We start from the raw sequence: 13,853 nt of genomic DNA on the forward strand, positions 1-13,853 counted from the left end.
AATTCTCAAACTGAACGCAGTTGGGATTCAAGGAAACACATGCTCATGGATTAGGGAGTGGTTAACATGTAGAAAACAGAAAGTACTGATTAGAGGAGAAACGTCAGAATGGAGTGTGGTAACCAGTGGAGTACCACATGGATCAGTATTAGGTCCTCTGCTATTCCTAATCTACACTAATGATTTAGATTCTGGTATAGTACGCAAACTTGTTAAATTCGACACAAAAATAGGAGTGGCAAACACTGTTGCAGCAGCAAAGGTCATTCAAAATGATCAAGACAAGATTTAGAACTGGGCAGACACATGGCAAATGACATTTAATAGGGAAAAGTGTGAAGTACTGCACGCAGGAAATAAAAATGTGCATTATAAATATCATATGGGAGATACTGGAATTGAAGAAGGAATCTATGAAAAAGACCTAGGAGTTTTTGTTGACTCAGAAATGTCTTCATCTAGACAATGTGGGGAAGCTATAAAAAAGGCTAACAAGATGCTTGGATATATTGTGAAAAGTGTTGAGCCGATCACAGTCTGTGACAGTGAGACGGACCATATTCACTGCTTCCTCTTCACACTGTGAGTCGATCACAGTCTGTGACAGTGAGACGGACCATATTCACTGCTTCCTCTTCACACTGTGAGTTGATCACAGTCCGTGTCAGTGAGACGGACCCTATTCACAGTGTGTGATTGTGAGAAGAGGAAGCACTGTTATTCACTTTTGAAATCCATCACAGTTTGCAGTGTTATTCACTATTCTGATGAAATCCATCACAGTTTGCAGTGTTATTCACTGTTCTGATGAAACCCATCACAGTTTGCAGTGTTAGTCACTGTTCTGATGAAGCCCATCACAGTTTGCAGTGTTATTCACTGTTCTGATGAAGCCCATCACAGTTTGCAGTGTTATTCACTGTTCTGATGAAACCCATCAACAGTTTAATTGCTTATGGCCCTGCGTTGACAGGTTCAGTCTTGTATATACTTTGCACTTCGGCTAGTAAAAGATTTTGTATCTCCCCACCTGTGAAACTACTACAGATATCAGGAAACTAAAAGCATAGAGAAGGGATGAGATGGCATCTAACTGAATTGTCTTGGGTTTGTCTGTTATCAGCTGCTGGCTGGAGCATGGCTCAACTCGTTCAGTATAGAATCCATTACTGCTTCAGTGGAATGCAGAGTCTGCATATTCTCCTCCTCTCAGGTTACTGTACAATTTGACCAATTTACACACATGTTTGTAGGATGGTTTTCGAAGATTTTTGCTCAAGTATAAAATTTAAATGATTTTTCTAAAAATAAAATAAAATTATTGACGTTATAAAAAGCCTTTGAATGTAATTTAATGACTTACTGAAGGTGCACCCAAGTGTTCACTGGAGAACACAGAGCCTGTTTTTGCCAAGCTATGATTCGGAGGACTTGTTTGTAAAAGAAATGAAAATATAACAAGATTTTCTGTAGTTCCTTGTTTTTTTATACATCAACATTTTTTGTCAGGATCCTGAATAAGGAACTTGGTGTGCCTTGAATGACTGCCATATAAATTAAATTTTAAAACTTGTGATCGGGAGGAAAGGCTGCCCCCTACACACATCACCTCATCCAATATGAGAACAGTGACTTACCCCTCTCCTACATTTGTTTCATTCTGATTATGGAGTCGGGTGCTGGACCCTCTCAAACCTACTGGGTGTAAGGAAATTGTTAATTCTGTACGTTACATAATTATGAATAAAATAGAATTATTCACATTTTTGTGTTGTTGTGATTTGACCTAAACTACAGAAATTAAAGTTGCAATCTTCTTCTCTGTGTTGAAAATAATTTTACTTATGAGTCATTGCATGTCAGCATTTATTTCAGTTATGCAATAGCAGCTAAAAACCCTGTTCTCCAAATATGTGTTTATTTTATCAAAAGATGATGACCCCTGCAGCCAAGGGAAACCGGAAAACATGATGGAGAGCTTGGAAAGAAGCATGCATCCCGAGCTGATGAAGGTATTAAGAAATATCTATATAGTAGTGTGTCAAAACTCGTAAACGTGTACTTCAAAGTGACCATTTAATTGCAGCGTGTAGTTATGTCAGCATTGAATGGACCTTTGGCAGCAAGAAAATATTATTGACATCTCAGGAACTCCAAGAGCATCACAGACTTCAGTACACACAAACACAGACACACACAAACACGCAGACACACACACACACACACACACACACACACACACACACACACACACACACACACATGTCTGTATTCCTATACTTGTTCCTATACTTCTCATTTACTATTCCTATACTTCTCATTTTCTCTCACTATATTTTTATTAACTATTTGTAACTCCAGTTAGACAAAACTCCACACAGGATGAAAGTCGACAACAAACTAAACTTTTGGCACTTTTAGTTTTTTTTCAAAGGCATATTTAGTTCTTAAAAAGTTTTTTACAAAGTGGGGGGTGTCCCCACAACATTGTTTTTTCAGGAGTTACTGTCTTTGTGGGGACATTTTCTCAAATTTTGTGCCCACATTGGTAGTAATCCCTGCCCCCCACACACACACTCTACACTCCACGGAAACGGCCCTCCTCTCTGTAACTGACTCTCTCCTCTCTGCTTGGGCTGCCTCCCTGTCCTCTATTGTAAACATCCTTGACCTCTGACACTGTTGGTCATGCTATTCTTCTCTCCTCACTCTAACCGTTTTGATCTCAGGCACTGCTCTTACCTGTTTTTTCTCCTATCTTTTTTCTTGGTTTCCTGGCATGGCTCTCTTTCTTCCCAACACCACCTCTCTACAGGTCTACCTCAAGGATCTGTCCTGGGACCCCTCCTCTTCTCACTCTACACCCGCTCGCCAGGCACTCTCATCTGCTCTTTTGGCTACTCTAACCACCTCTATACAATGCCCAGATCGTTCTCTCCTTTCCCTCCTTTGACTCCCACATCTCCTCCCGCATCTCAGAATGCCTCTCAGCTATCTGAGTTTGGATACATTCTCACCACTTCAAACTCAACCTCTCTAAATGACCTCCTGTACTTTCTTCCTCTCCCTTCTCTGACTTTTCTATTTCAGTATCCCTTGACTATATCACTCTCCATCCCCTTCTTCTAAAAACTTAGGAGTTATTCTGGACTCCTCCCTCTCCTTCACTCAACATATCTCTTCCCTGACACATACTTGATGCTTCTTTCAAAATCTACCAAATCAGTCCTTTTCTCACTACTTATTCCACTCAACTCCTGGTCCAAGCTCTACCGTAACTCTCTCCTTGCTGGTCTCCTTGCTTCGGCTATCCGCCCCGTTCAGCTGTCTACTATTACCTCTCTGCTTCACACCCTCCACTGGCTTCCTATCTCTGCTCGCATTTAATTCAAGACCTGTGTTCTTTCCTACCACTCTCTTCACCACATCGTCCCCTCCTACCTCCAATCCCTCGTGTCTCCCTACACCCCCTCTCCCTCTCCGCTTGTCCTCTACTGGCCGACTGGTCAAGCCTTCCCTCCACTTTCCATCCTTCTCTTCCCTAACTCCTCAGTGTTGGAACCAGGTACCAGATAACCTCAGGACTGCTCCGTTTGTTCAGACTGCACTTGTAGATCTGTTGATTTGGCCTTCCTACTATGCACTGGACTTTCCTGATCTGCGCACCACGTTACTGGGTTCTCAGCTAATGCACTATCCTTGCACTATTGCACTACTACTATGTCATTGTTGATATAACTATTCATCCTAACTTTCTGCATCCTTGTTCATATTGTATTTCAGTGGTATTATTTGCACTTATTGTAAACTAAATTGAATAATATATTAAGCTTCATTGTAACCTTGTATTGCCCTGTAACACCTGTAAGTCACCTTGCATAAAGGTGTCTATCAAATAAATAAATAAATAAATAAATAAATAAAAACTATTATTATTATTATTATAACACACAGATACACAGTCACACAAACACATACAGAGAGACACAGACACACACACGCTGTCACATGCAAACACACAGACACACACAAACACATACAGACAGACACAGACACACACACAATCATACGCTTTTGTTGCTATCAGAATTAAAACTTGACATGCATTTTTCAAAGCAGGATCTTTGTACTGTAGTAGAGCAGTTTTGAAAAGGACACTGTAAAATAAAACCCCTTTGAATGTTTAATAAACCAGATGAAAATATATTCCAATATGTTTTTCAGTATGCGAGAGAAACTGAGCAACTCAATAAAATTAACAGAAATGAAGGAAGACACCAGATCTTTTCTTTGGATCCAGACACACAGGTAATATCCTGAGTAAAAGTACATATTGTTACTTGATTGTCTCAGAGGTGTATACATTGTTCTGGAGGGATGCCTGACTAATAGTGAGAATGGAGTGGAATGAAGGTCACACACTGCCGAACATAATACAGTCAGCAGCAGGGAACAATAGTATTTCTCATTGCTGACATAGGCTGGGACCAAATCAAAACTTTGACAAACCACTAGTTGCACTTAACAAAACTGTTTTTAATAACATTTTCTTTTTATGAGTAGAAGAATTAAGATACTTACAAAAAAAGAAAATGTTATTAAGTACAGTTTTGTTAAGTGCGATTAGCAGGTGTCAAAGTTTTGATTTGGTCCGGGCCATAGTCTCACAAGTGAATGTAATAGGTTGTAGGCATGTGGAAAATGTATTGTATGAACACAATTAAAAACAATGTCTATACTGCATATGACAGGTTTGCTGTAGAATTAAAGCCAGCACTTGTAATGGATCACTTATATCTCTGTGGCAAGACACTTGACTCCTAATGAATATTTTCTCAGTAACAAACATTTCCTTCTGTCATTTTCTTCAGAGGTTAGACTTATCAGGAATTGAGCCAGATGTGAAGCCCTTCGAGGAGAGGTTTGGCAGACGCATTATGGTCAATTGTCATGATTTAGCCTTCAGCCTTCAAGGCTGTGTTAATGAGAAACTGGATGGGACTCTGACAAATGTGAGTGTGGATTTAACACTTGTTCAAATGCTTGTTAGCATGCTTTTTGAGTCATTATAAGGATAGATACCAGGGCAATACATTAGATGGATCACGTTTACAGGCATTAACACTGGAATTGCACCTGTAGTTACATGTGGCCTGCACTGCTGCTGCACATGTGCATGTGTCTTTACAGTGTGGACGCTAGTCCATTTAATTGATTAACCACTGCTGCTGCACATGTACATGTGTCTAACCCTCAATGCAAGGTGACGGAAACACATCTTAAGCGGGCGTATACAGCAGGGGCACAGGAAACTCGCCTGTCTAACACGACGAGTGTGCTCACAGCTTATATGGCCGGTGTACTGCACTAGGCCCCGCTCTCCTTTTCCAGCACGCTGCTGCAGATCTCTGGTCTCCAAGGGCAAGCTCTTGGCCGGATCCTGGCTAGCTTGATCATGGACCATAGACAGCAGAATTCCTGATGCTGATAAGGCTGCGTTGCTAGACGCGTCTATATCCCCAGGACATACATTTGGGCCAGCCATGGAAGAGATCTTACAGAGAACGCAGGACGTGGCCAGCACTCTAAACAGTCACCTCAAACTGCCCTGTCTAAGCCTCAGCAGGCACAACAGCTGCAGTACTGGCACGCTTGCACCTCAGACTCGTGGAGCAGCCCCTCTCCAAGCAGTGTCTGTCTCACAGTATAATGGTGCTGGCTTGCTGGAAGGGCAGCTGCACACTCCACTAGAGGGTTGGCTACATCTTGGGCCCTCTTCAGAGGTGCCTCGATGTCTGATATTTGTACTGCGGCTAACTGGGCTACGCTGCATACCTTCTCCAGTTTCTACCGCCGTAATGAGGTATACGCTGCCCTGCCTTCATTAGGCACAAGGGTCCTTGAGAGTGTATGTTCACACTGGTAACCCCTGGGTTAGACAGTGCTAGCGCGTCCCTCATATGCTGCCGTGCCTTCTCTCGCAGTGGTTCTGGTATGCCTTATCCCATACGTAATGTCATTGGTGGTAGTCTTCGAATTGAAAAGCAAACTTAGGTTAGGCTTACTCAGGATGACAGTTTTAATGCCTTGGTGAGAGGGACCGAGTGCATCATCCCAGGAAGGGGCCTATCGGCAGCTGTGTTATAGAGAGCTCAGTGATACCTACTCAATGGGCAGGCATATCCCATACGTAATATCATTGGTGGTTGTCTTCTCTTTATGTATAAAGCACATGTTATGATTAAACCTGTTCCCACCCCTCTGGACCAGTGCTGGAGCGAACAGGTATGACAGGTGAACTAATTAAAATGCTGAACTTTGGGAAAGGAGTCAGGAACCAATGAAATGTTTAAATTCAACCAGGCGATGTTTTGAATTCAGAAGACATTTTGATAGACAGACCTGATGTATAACCAATATAACACGAAAACAACTACTCAAAACTGATTTATGGCCTGTAATATGTTCATAAAAATATAAAAAAACAATTGTGATTATGTTGAAAAAGACATTGTAGGTATATATATACAACTGGCAGAAAGCTAGAGAAAGTAATACGCTGTGTATTAAACCCTACAGCCTGTTCATTAATACTTTCTATCTGCTAAACTAACATGAAACAGTAAAACCAGTTGGCTTTGATGAACCCTATATCTGTGCTTCTACCCATGCAGTTTAAGCATGCATCTATTTGAAAATCAATCAGGACTTTAAAAAAGCAGCCCATTATTAATGTATGTGAAGAAATAATATGTACTTCACAGAAGTGCATTATTTTCAAGGTTATACATGTTAGGACTAGAACAATTATTATATTTTTACATTCAAATAATATATTAATGCTAATATTTAACCTCTTAAATATGAAGAATGTCCAGTTGTTGGTAGACAGATGCTTCACTATACAGAGGCTGTGGCTCTACTTAGAGCAGTACTGGTGTTGATAGATGCTTCACTATACAGAGGCTGTGGCTCTACAGAGAGCAGTACTGGTGTTGATAGATGCTTCACTATATAGAGGCTGTGGCTGTTCAGAGAGCAGTATTGGTGTTGATAGATAGATGCTTCACTATATAGAGGCTGTGGCTGTTCAGAGAGCAGTACTGGTGTTGATAGATGCAGCACTGCACAGAACATGTGCGTCTACAGAGAGCAGTACAACACACACTTTGTTGTTTGTTTCTGATATTACAACAAAATTGTTTACACACCATCCTTAGCATCCTTGGTGTTTTTAAATTTGATCTATTTATATTCAACACCAGGGCACCATAACATATAGTTTAATACATTTTATTTCCAAACCATAATTCATACAACAAATGTAAGGGTAAAGAGATGCCTTCCATTTTGACTTTATGAATTTACGTAAGCCATTACCTTTTATATATCTCAAGAGAACCTCTTAATCTGTGTCTACATGGAGGAAGCTGTCTGTTTCACTTACATTTTGACATGTTCATGCAGAACTTTCACTGCCGCTCGTGACTCCGATAGCTCTAGTTTTGTATTTACAGCAGTTGCGGGGATGTGTGTTGAATAAAATGTTTTTTTTTCTCATTTTCAGCTGGAGCCTTTTTTTGTCACCCTTGCTTTGTTTGACATCACAAAAAACTGCAAAATCTCAGCTGATTTCCACATAGACTTGAACCCACCATGTGTGCGTGAAATGCTGTCAGAGGCATCTGCACAAGCAGACAGAGACCAGGTCCCAAGGGGCTTCTCTGCAAACCAGCCTATCTTTCAGAGAGTGGCTGAGTCTCTACTGCAGAATCCAAAACAGGTACCGTACACAGCCAGTACAAGTGGGATAGACAGGGTGATTCTGGAGGTGCATGCAGCCAGCAATCTCCATGACCAAATATCGGGCAGGTACTCCTTGACAATACTTGATGCATTGAGAATACTTTTACTACTTTTAAATGCTTTTATTAAATGGCAAGATGCAAAAAATGAAGACTTCACAAAAGCCCTCAAATACACGTGAAAGCATGCATCTGCTTGTAGTGTACATATCTATCTATCTATCTATCTATCTATCTATCTATCTATCTATCTATCTATCCATCTATCTATCTATACTTTTTATACATTTTATAATTTACTCCCTGGCACTTAAAAAGAATGTCAGAATAGAAATAATGTTAAAAAAAGAAAATATTTATTCTTTCAATTAATCTCTTTTGTATTTATTATAAAGTGACCTAAAGGAAAAGCCTCTGCAGATGTTCATACAGTATGTGAAATGCAACATGTAAATGCTGCAAACTTTGACTGTTGCTTAGTGCACAAAAACATTGCACAAAAAGTGAATGTATATGTGTGATTGTGGGTGTGTGATGGTTGGGTGTGTATCGGTTTCTATATTCTTTAATGTAACGTCACGATATTCCGGTCTGTGCTTCTAGGTTAATACATCCTAGCTATTTAGATCCTTTTTAATCCTTTTTAAATAATTTTAATGCAAGTGTAGTTTTTAAAAGTTGGAAAAAGTTAAAACTGCTTTTCCTGTTAATTCTATTTGTTTTATTTTTTTCCAGGGCATTTTCTCAGTCACAAATACGCATCCTGACATCTTCCTTGTGGCGAGAATAGAGAAGGTCTTACAGAATGGGATCACTCACTGCGCAGAGCCTTACATCAAAACATCTGATGTAAACAAGGTCCTGCTATTTCATTGTCTATTCAACAGTGTGACCTGCAAACTAAACAAATATACCTCAGAATTACTATTGCTGCCTTAGCGAGATTCAAGACAATGCAAAACTAAGCTGTGATGTGTTACTCGCGTTTTTTTTTTCCCCATTTGAAAATGCCCAATGCGAGTGTCACCTGCTCCTGTAGTCCCACTCAGCGACTTCAGAGAGGAATGGCTCGCCTGAACACGTCATGCTGATTTTAGTTTTCCCAGACTGAGCTCCACGTGGTCTTGCTGATTTTGTTTTTTTTGTTTTCCCAGACTGCTCAGAAAGTGCTGAAGGCTGCCAAACAGACGTGTATGAGGCTAGGGCAATACCGAATGCCATTTGCATGGGCTGCCAAGTAAGCATAGTTAAGACTATTACAAATAAAGCTGAAAATATTATATCATTTTAACTCTATTAGAACAAAGAACAGTTTTATGTATAATAAATTACTGTATATACAATAAGCAATTGTCCCCCAATCCCCATCACTTTGTTACTCGCTGTGTTTCTTTTCTACATCTTCATATAAACCTTCATAAATCGCTGTAGACTTTCTTTGTCTATGACAGACTGAAATTATCCACAGCTGCCTAAACTCTGCACCCCCCCCCCCCCCCCCCTACACTTACCAATAATTGCTCTGGGATTAAATATGTCTTCAAGTTTTTGTTTTGCTGTACAGAGCATTAGTCTTCCTCCCCAGTCAAGTCAAATTTTAGCCACTTGCGTCTGTGAGAGTGTCTCTGTTTGGAATGCACCATTGCACTGATGTGCACGGTGGGTGGGGCGGGGTGGCTTAAGCCCCTGCCCTCCTTTCCTCATGCCCCAAAGTGCCCTTCCCAGTCATAAAAATATTGTCAACGATACTCCCGATTTTGCCCTTTGCGTGCTGCGAGTTATTAGAGAGAAAAAAAAGAAGATACCGGTAGCTTTAAAATTAATGGTACACTGAGATTTCTAGGTGTTTGGTGGGGTTTTGGGTGCAATCAGCAGACAAGAAAACTGCAAATTCCATAGTGCATCATTGTTCATAACATGGACTCAGTGCGGCTGACGTCAGGGGCTAAGCAAGCAGAGTCGGTGTTGTTTTCATTGAGGCACGAAAATGAGGAGTCAGGAGTGAAAGGTAATTTTTGGGTTTACAAATAAAACATTTCTAGTCATTCCAAAACAATATATATTGTGCCACAGTTCACATTTACTTAAAAAATAAGAATAAATATAATTAGTTTAATTAGATTGTTTGTTCCTGTTTTTTATTTTTGTTTGCTCGGTTAATGCTTTGTCATAAAATATTTCTATCCTCCTCTTCTATATGTACTTTTTTGTATATATATTTATGTAATAAATGGGTAGCCTATATATTAAGTAGTTTATACCAACCTGTTAATACTGTACCTTATACAATGCAACAGTTTGTTTTTTATTATTTTTTTTTATGGCATGCATATTATTTATTATGTAATATTTCATGCTTTTATTAACAGTTAATTAACCAGTTAATGAAAAATGTAGTTTTAAGAACATAAGAACATAAGAAAGTTTACAAACGAGAGGAGGCCATTCGGCCCATCTTGCTCGTTTGGTTGTTAGTAGCTTATTGATCCCAAAATCTCATCAATGATCTTTCAATGCAGCGGTGAGTGTTGTGTCGCAGTAGGCATTAGGCTTTCATACTATTAAACATTTGTTGAATAAAAATAAAAGTATATTTTGACTAGAAATCTAAACATACCTGTGTGTTAAATAGTTATAATGTATCGGGGGAGGGGGGGGGGGGGGGGGGGGGGGGTGGGGGGGGGGGTGGGGGGGTGGCAGGGGACCCAGGGAGGGGAGGGGGGGGGGGGGGGGGGGGGGGGTTTGGATAGTTGGTTCAGTTCCCAGTAGCAGCAGCAGAGATGAGCTCAGTGAGACACAGCTCCAGACAGAAACAGAATCCGCAGGCAGAGAAAGTAATGAATCCAGGGAAGAGCTACCACCAGCTTCTATTCAGAAGTAATGGTTTGAAAAAAAAAAAACTGTGGCTGGAATACTCTCCTGAAAAAGATGCAATGTTCTGTTTTAGCTGTCGACTTTTCATGAATGAAGAAAAGTACCTGTCATCATTAACTTTATTTTGGAAAAAAGTAGGGGTGAAAAACTGGAAACATGCCATTCAAAAAATAAAAGAACATTCCTCATCTGAAGCACATCTACTGGGGTTGAAAAATGTTACGATGGAATGGCTTTAAAATAATATTTTAGTTAAAGCATTTGAAACGGCAGACAGTGAGAGGCAAGCTATGCTAGATCAAACAAAAAACAAACAAATAGAAAGATTCTTACCCAGCTAATAGACATTACCCTGTATCTGGCTAGGCAAGGTATGACCCTTAGAGGAGATGATGAAAGTTCAGGAAGCTTGAATAAAGGGAATTTCCTTGAGCTTGTCCATCTATTCGCAAAGTATGACAGTGTGATGAATCTACAACTAAACACAATCACAAATTTGCAGAGCAGTAGAAAGCGTCCACAGGTATCTCTGCTGTCATCAGTACACAGAATGATCTATCAAAGCTTTAGGTACACATGTCAGAAGAAGTATCCTTCAAGAAATTGAAGAAGCTGAAATATTTTCAATTTTACTTGATGAAATAACAGATGTGTCTCACACAGAACAAGTGTTTTTTGTTGTTCGTTACGTACATGATATGAAAATAACAGAGCGGTTCATTCAATTGTTTGATGTTCAATCCACAACTGGTAAAGAATTGGAATATGTAGTTTTGTCCCTTCTTGAAAAGAATGGCCTAAACATTGACAACATCAGAGACCAAGGCTATGATGGGGCTGCTAATATGAGTGGACCTTCCAAGGGACTGCAATCTGGGATTCTCCAACAGAATGAAAAGGCTCTCTATGTACACTGTTGCTTAAATTTTATGCTAGTAGAGTCTGCTAAGTCAGGTCCTCATTTTGTTTCATTCTTTAATATGGTAGAAAAGATGTATGCGTTTCTTTCTACTTCAGGAAAACGTCATGCTGCTTTTGTGCAGAAACAATTGGCAATGTATCCTGCACAGCTGGTCAATGAGTTGGAAAGGCTGTCTGACACCCGCTGGGCCTGTCGTGAAGCGGCACTTAACACCCTAAAGAAGATCTTTGCTGTGGCAGTAGAGTTCTTAAAAGACATGTCTGCATGCAATCCACCAGACCCATGTGGTGGAGATGCAGTTATGCTTCTTAGAAGTATTGATTTTGAATTCATCCTTTGTTTAGAAATTACACCACCAGTTTTTATGGAAACAGCAATTCAAATTCACTTCAATTGCAAAGTTTTTCATCATCTTACAACATTGTGGATGGAGTGATGACAAGAATAGTTACTAAGAGCAGATGAAGAGTTCAAGAAGTTATTTGAAAATGCTGTTCAAAAAGCAAATGAGGTAGAAATTGAGGTTCTCACAGAAATACCTGGCCAAACAAGAAGAAGAAAGCTCCTGCTAAGTACAAATACAGTTCCACTTCAGCTGAAGAAGATCATTCATTTCAACCCTTAGAAGAGTATTACCGTGGTAAGGTTTATTACTCTTTCCTAGATATTATAATGAATGAATTAAGAAGATTCACAGGGAAAGGTGACAGTCACATTGGTAAAATTCCCTTCACATTGTGAGAGATGCTTACAGAAACTACCAAAGAAGTCATTTGTCAGTTCTATCTCTTTGAAGAACAGGAAAAGCTTTTAACAGAGCTGAAAGTGTTTTATTCTGCATATTCTGTCCAAAGAATAATGTGCTAGAACTACTGAAGTGCATTAAGGAAAATTAACTTTTCAATGTGTTTCCCACTCTGTGAGTTTCTCAAAATATATGCAACTCTACCAGTATCAACAGCCACTGTGAAGCATTCCTTCACAAAGTAAAATTAAGCTGTGTAGCGTTTGCTGGGAAGATAACTTTTTAGGGAATGCTTTGCGGCAGCAGTTTCTGTTTGTGGTACAAGCGTAGATGAATATGTAATTGTGGGACTTCCTGTATAAATTCGCAAAAAGGGGGCGGAGATAGTGCAAATGAGGGTTCTCAAATATTATAATGAAATATACGAATGCAGTTCCAAATTGCGACACTTACAGCTGCACCAGTTTTTTCTCGTGTGTTGCTAGTTGTGCTGAATGCCTGTGTTGGACAAACATATCCAGTTTAGTGAGGGGCTACTGTATGATTATGAAAAGCTTTTTAATAGAAATACATGTTTTTATTTTGTGGTGAAGGTGGGGGCCCCACTATAGAATCTGATGGGGTTAACCTCTCGTTTTTTATATATATCAGTATTAAAACAGTTCAAATGAAGACGGAACAGAATGCATTGTACAGATGACATTTACATTTAACAAAAACAATGTTATTTAGATTCTTGCACCTGTGCATGTATGGACATTATCCTTCAGCACCCTCTGCTGCAGCAAACCACAACTCAACTACCACTATTTATTTGAACAATGTCGCCCGACTCTCACAATAGAGATCGCTCTAAGAAGATGCAACAAATATTTAAATTTGTATATTGCAGCTCTTTTCATAAACATATTTTCTCTTAGTACATACGACAAAATTTATACTTTGCTAAATGTCGCAACAAAAATGCAAATTGAGGTATGTTTGTGCTGTGACCATTCTTAGTACACCTACCCCAATATGATGTAACTTTATCTTGCTGATTTAATTAAAATATTTACAGTACATTAATAAAATAAATAAATAAAATCTTGTCCTGCAAAATACCGTATTTGCATTTTATTTCTGAAGTAGCTGAAAATGCTTTGTAAGGACAGCGTTCCCACTTTGAAGCTTCAATTGCTAACCTAACCTGAATAGCCACATGTCCTGTATCACTGTCAATAGGGTATGGGCTGTCATGTTTCCAGTCCCAGGTTTTACTCTCCATCCTGTATATAAAACTACCTGTAAGCTTGTTTTTCCACATGGAAAGAAAGAGGAAAATAATTTCCATTCATGCATGTATTCCAGACAGGTGTTTAAAGACCTTCAAGGTAGTCTGGAACTGGAGGGGAAATTCTCCCCCTTGTATCGACAAGACAGCAGCAAACTTTCCAACGAAGATCTCATTAAACTGCTGGTGGACATTAAAAAGTGAGTGCAGACTGAATCTCTGACTTAGCTAAAC

At 39.6% G+C, this 13,853-nt stretch overlaps 1 protein-coding gene across 2 annotated transcripts in view; it reads left to right on the forward strand.

Annotated features, from left to right (window-relative positions):
• dock11 (dedicator of cytokinesis 11) overlaps positions 1–13,853 on the forward strand; it is a 187,251-nt gene that overhangs the window by 69,326 nt on the left and 104,072 nt on the right. For both annotated transcript variants that reach the window (XM_041220293.1, XM_041220292.1), the window contains 7 exons: positions 1,933–2,012; positions 4,225–4,308; positions 4,872–5,012; positions 7,568–7,783; positions 8,541–8,663; positions 8,960–9,042; positions 13,697–13,819. In XM_041220293.1, the coding sequence (XP_041076227.1) occupies positions 1,933–2,012; positions 4,225–4,308; positions 4,872–5,012; positions 7,568–7,783; positions 8,541–8,663; positions 8,960–9,042; positions 13,697–13,819 (850 nt within the window). The remainder of the gene's footprint in view (positions 1–1,932; positions 2,013–4,224; positions 4,309–4,871; positions 5,013–7,567; positions 7,784–8,540; positions 8,664–8,959; positions 9,043–13,696; positions 13,820–13,853) is intronic.

Source organism: Polyodon spathula, chromosome 20, assembly GCF_017654505.1.
Source record: "Polyodon spathula isolate WHYD16114869_AA chromosome 20, ASM1765450v1, whole genome shotgun sequence".
Classification (NCBI taxonomy): domain Eukaryota; kingdom Metazoa; phylum Chordata; class Actinopteri; order Acipenseriformes; family Polyodontidae; genus Polyodon; species Polyodon spathula.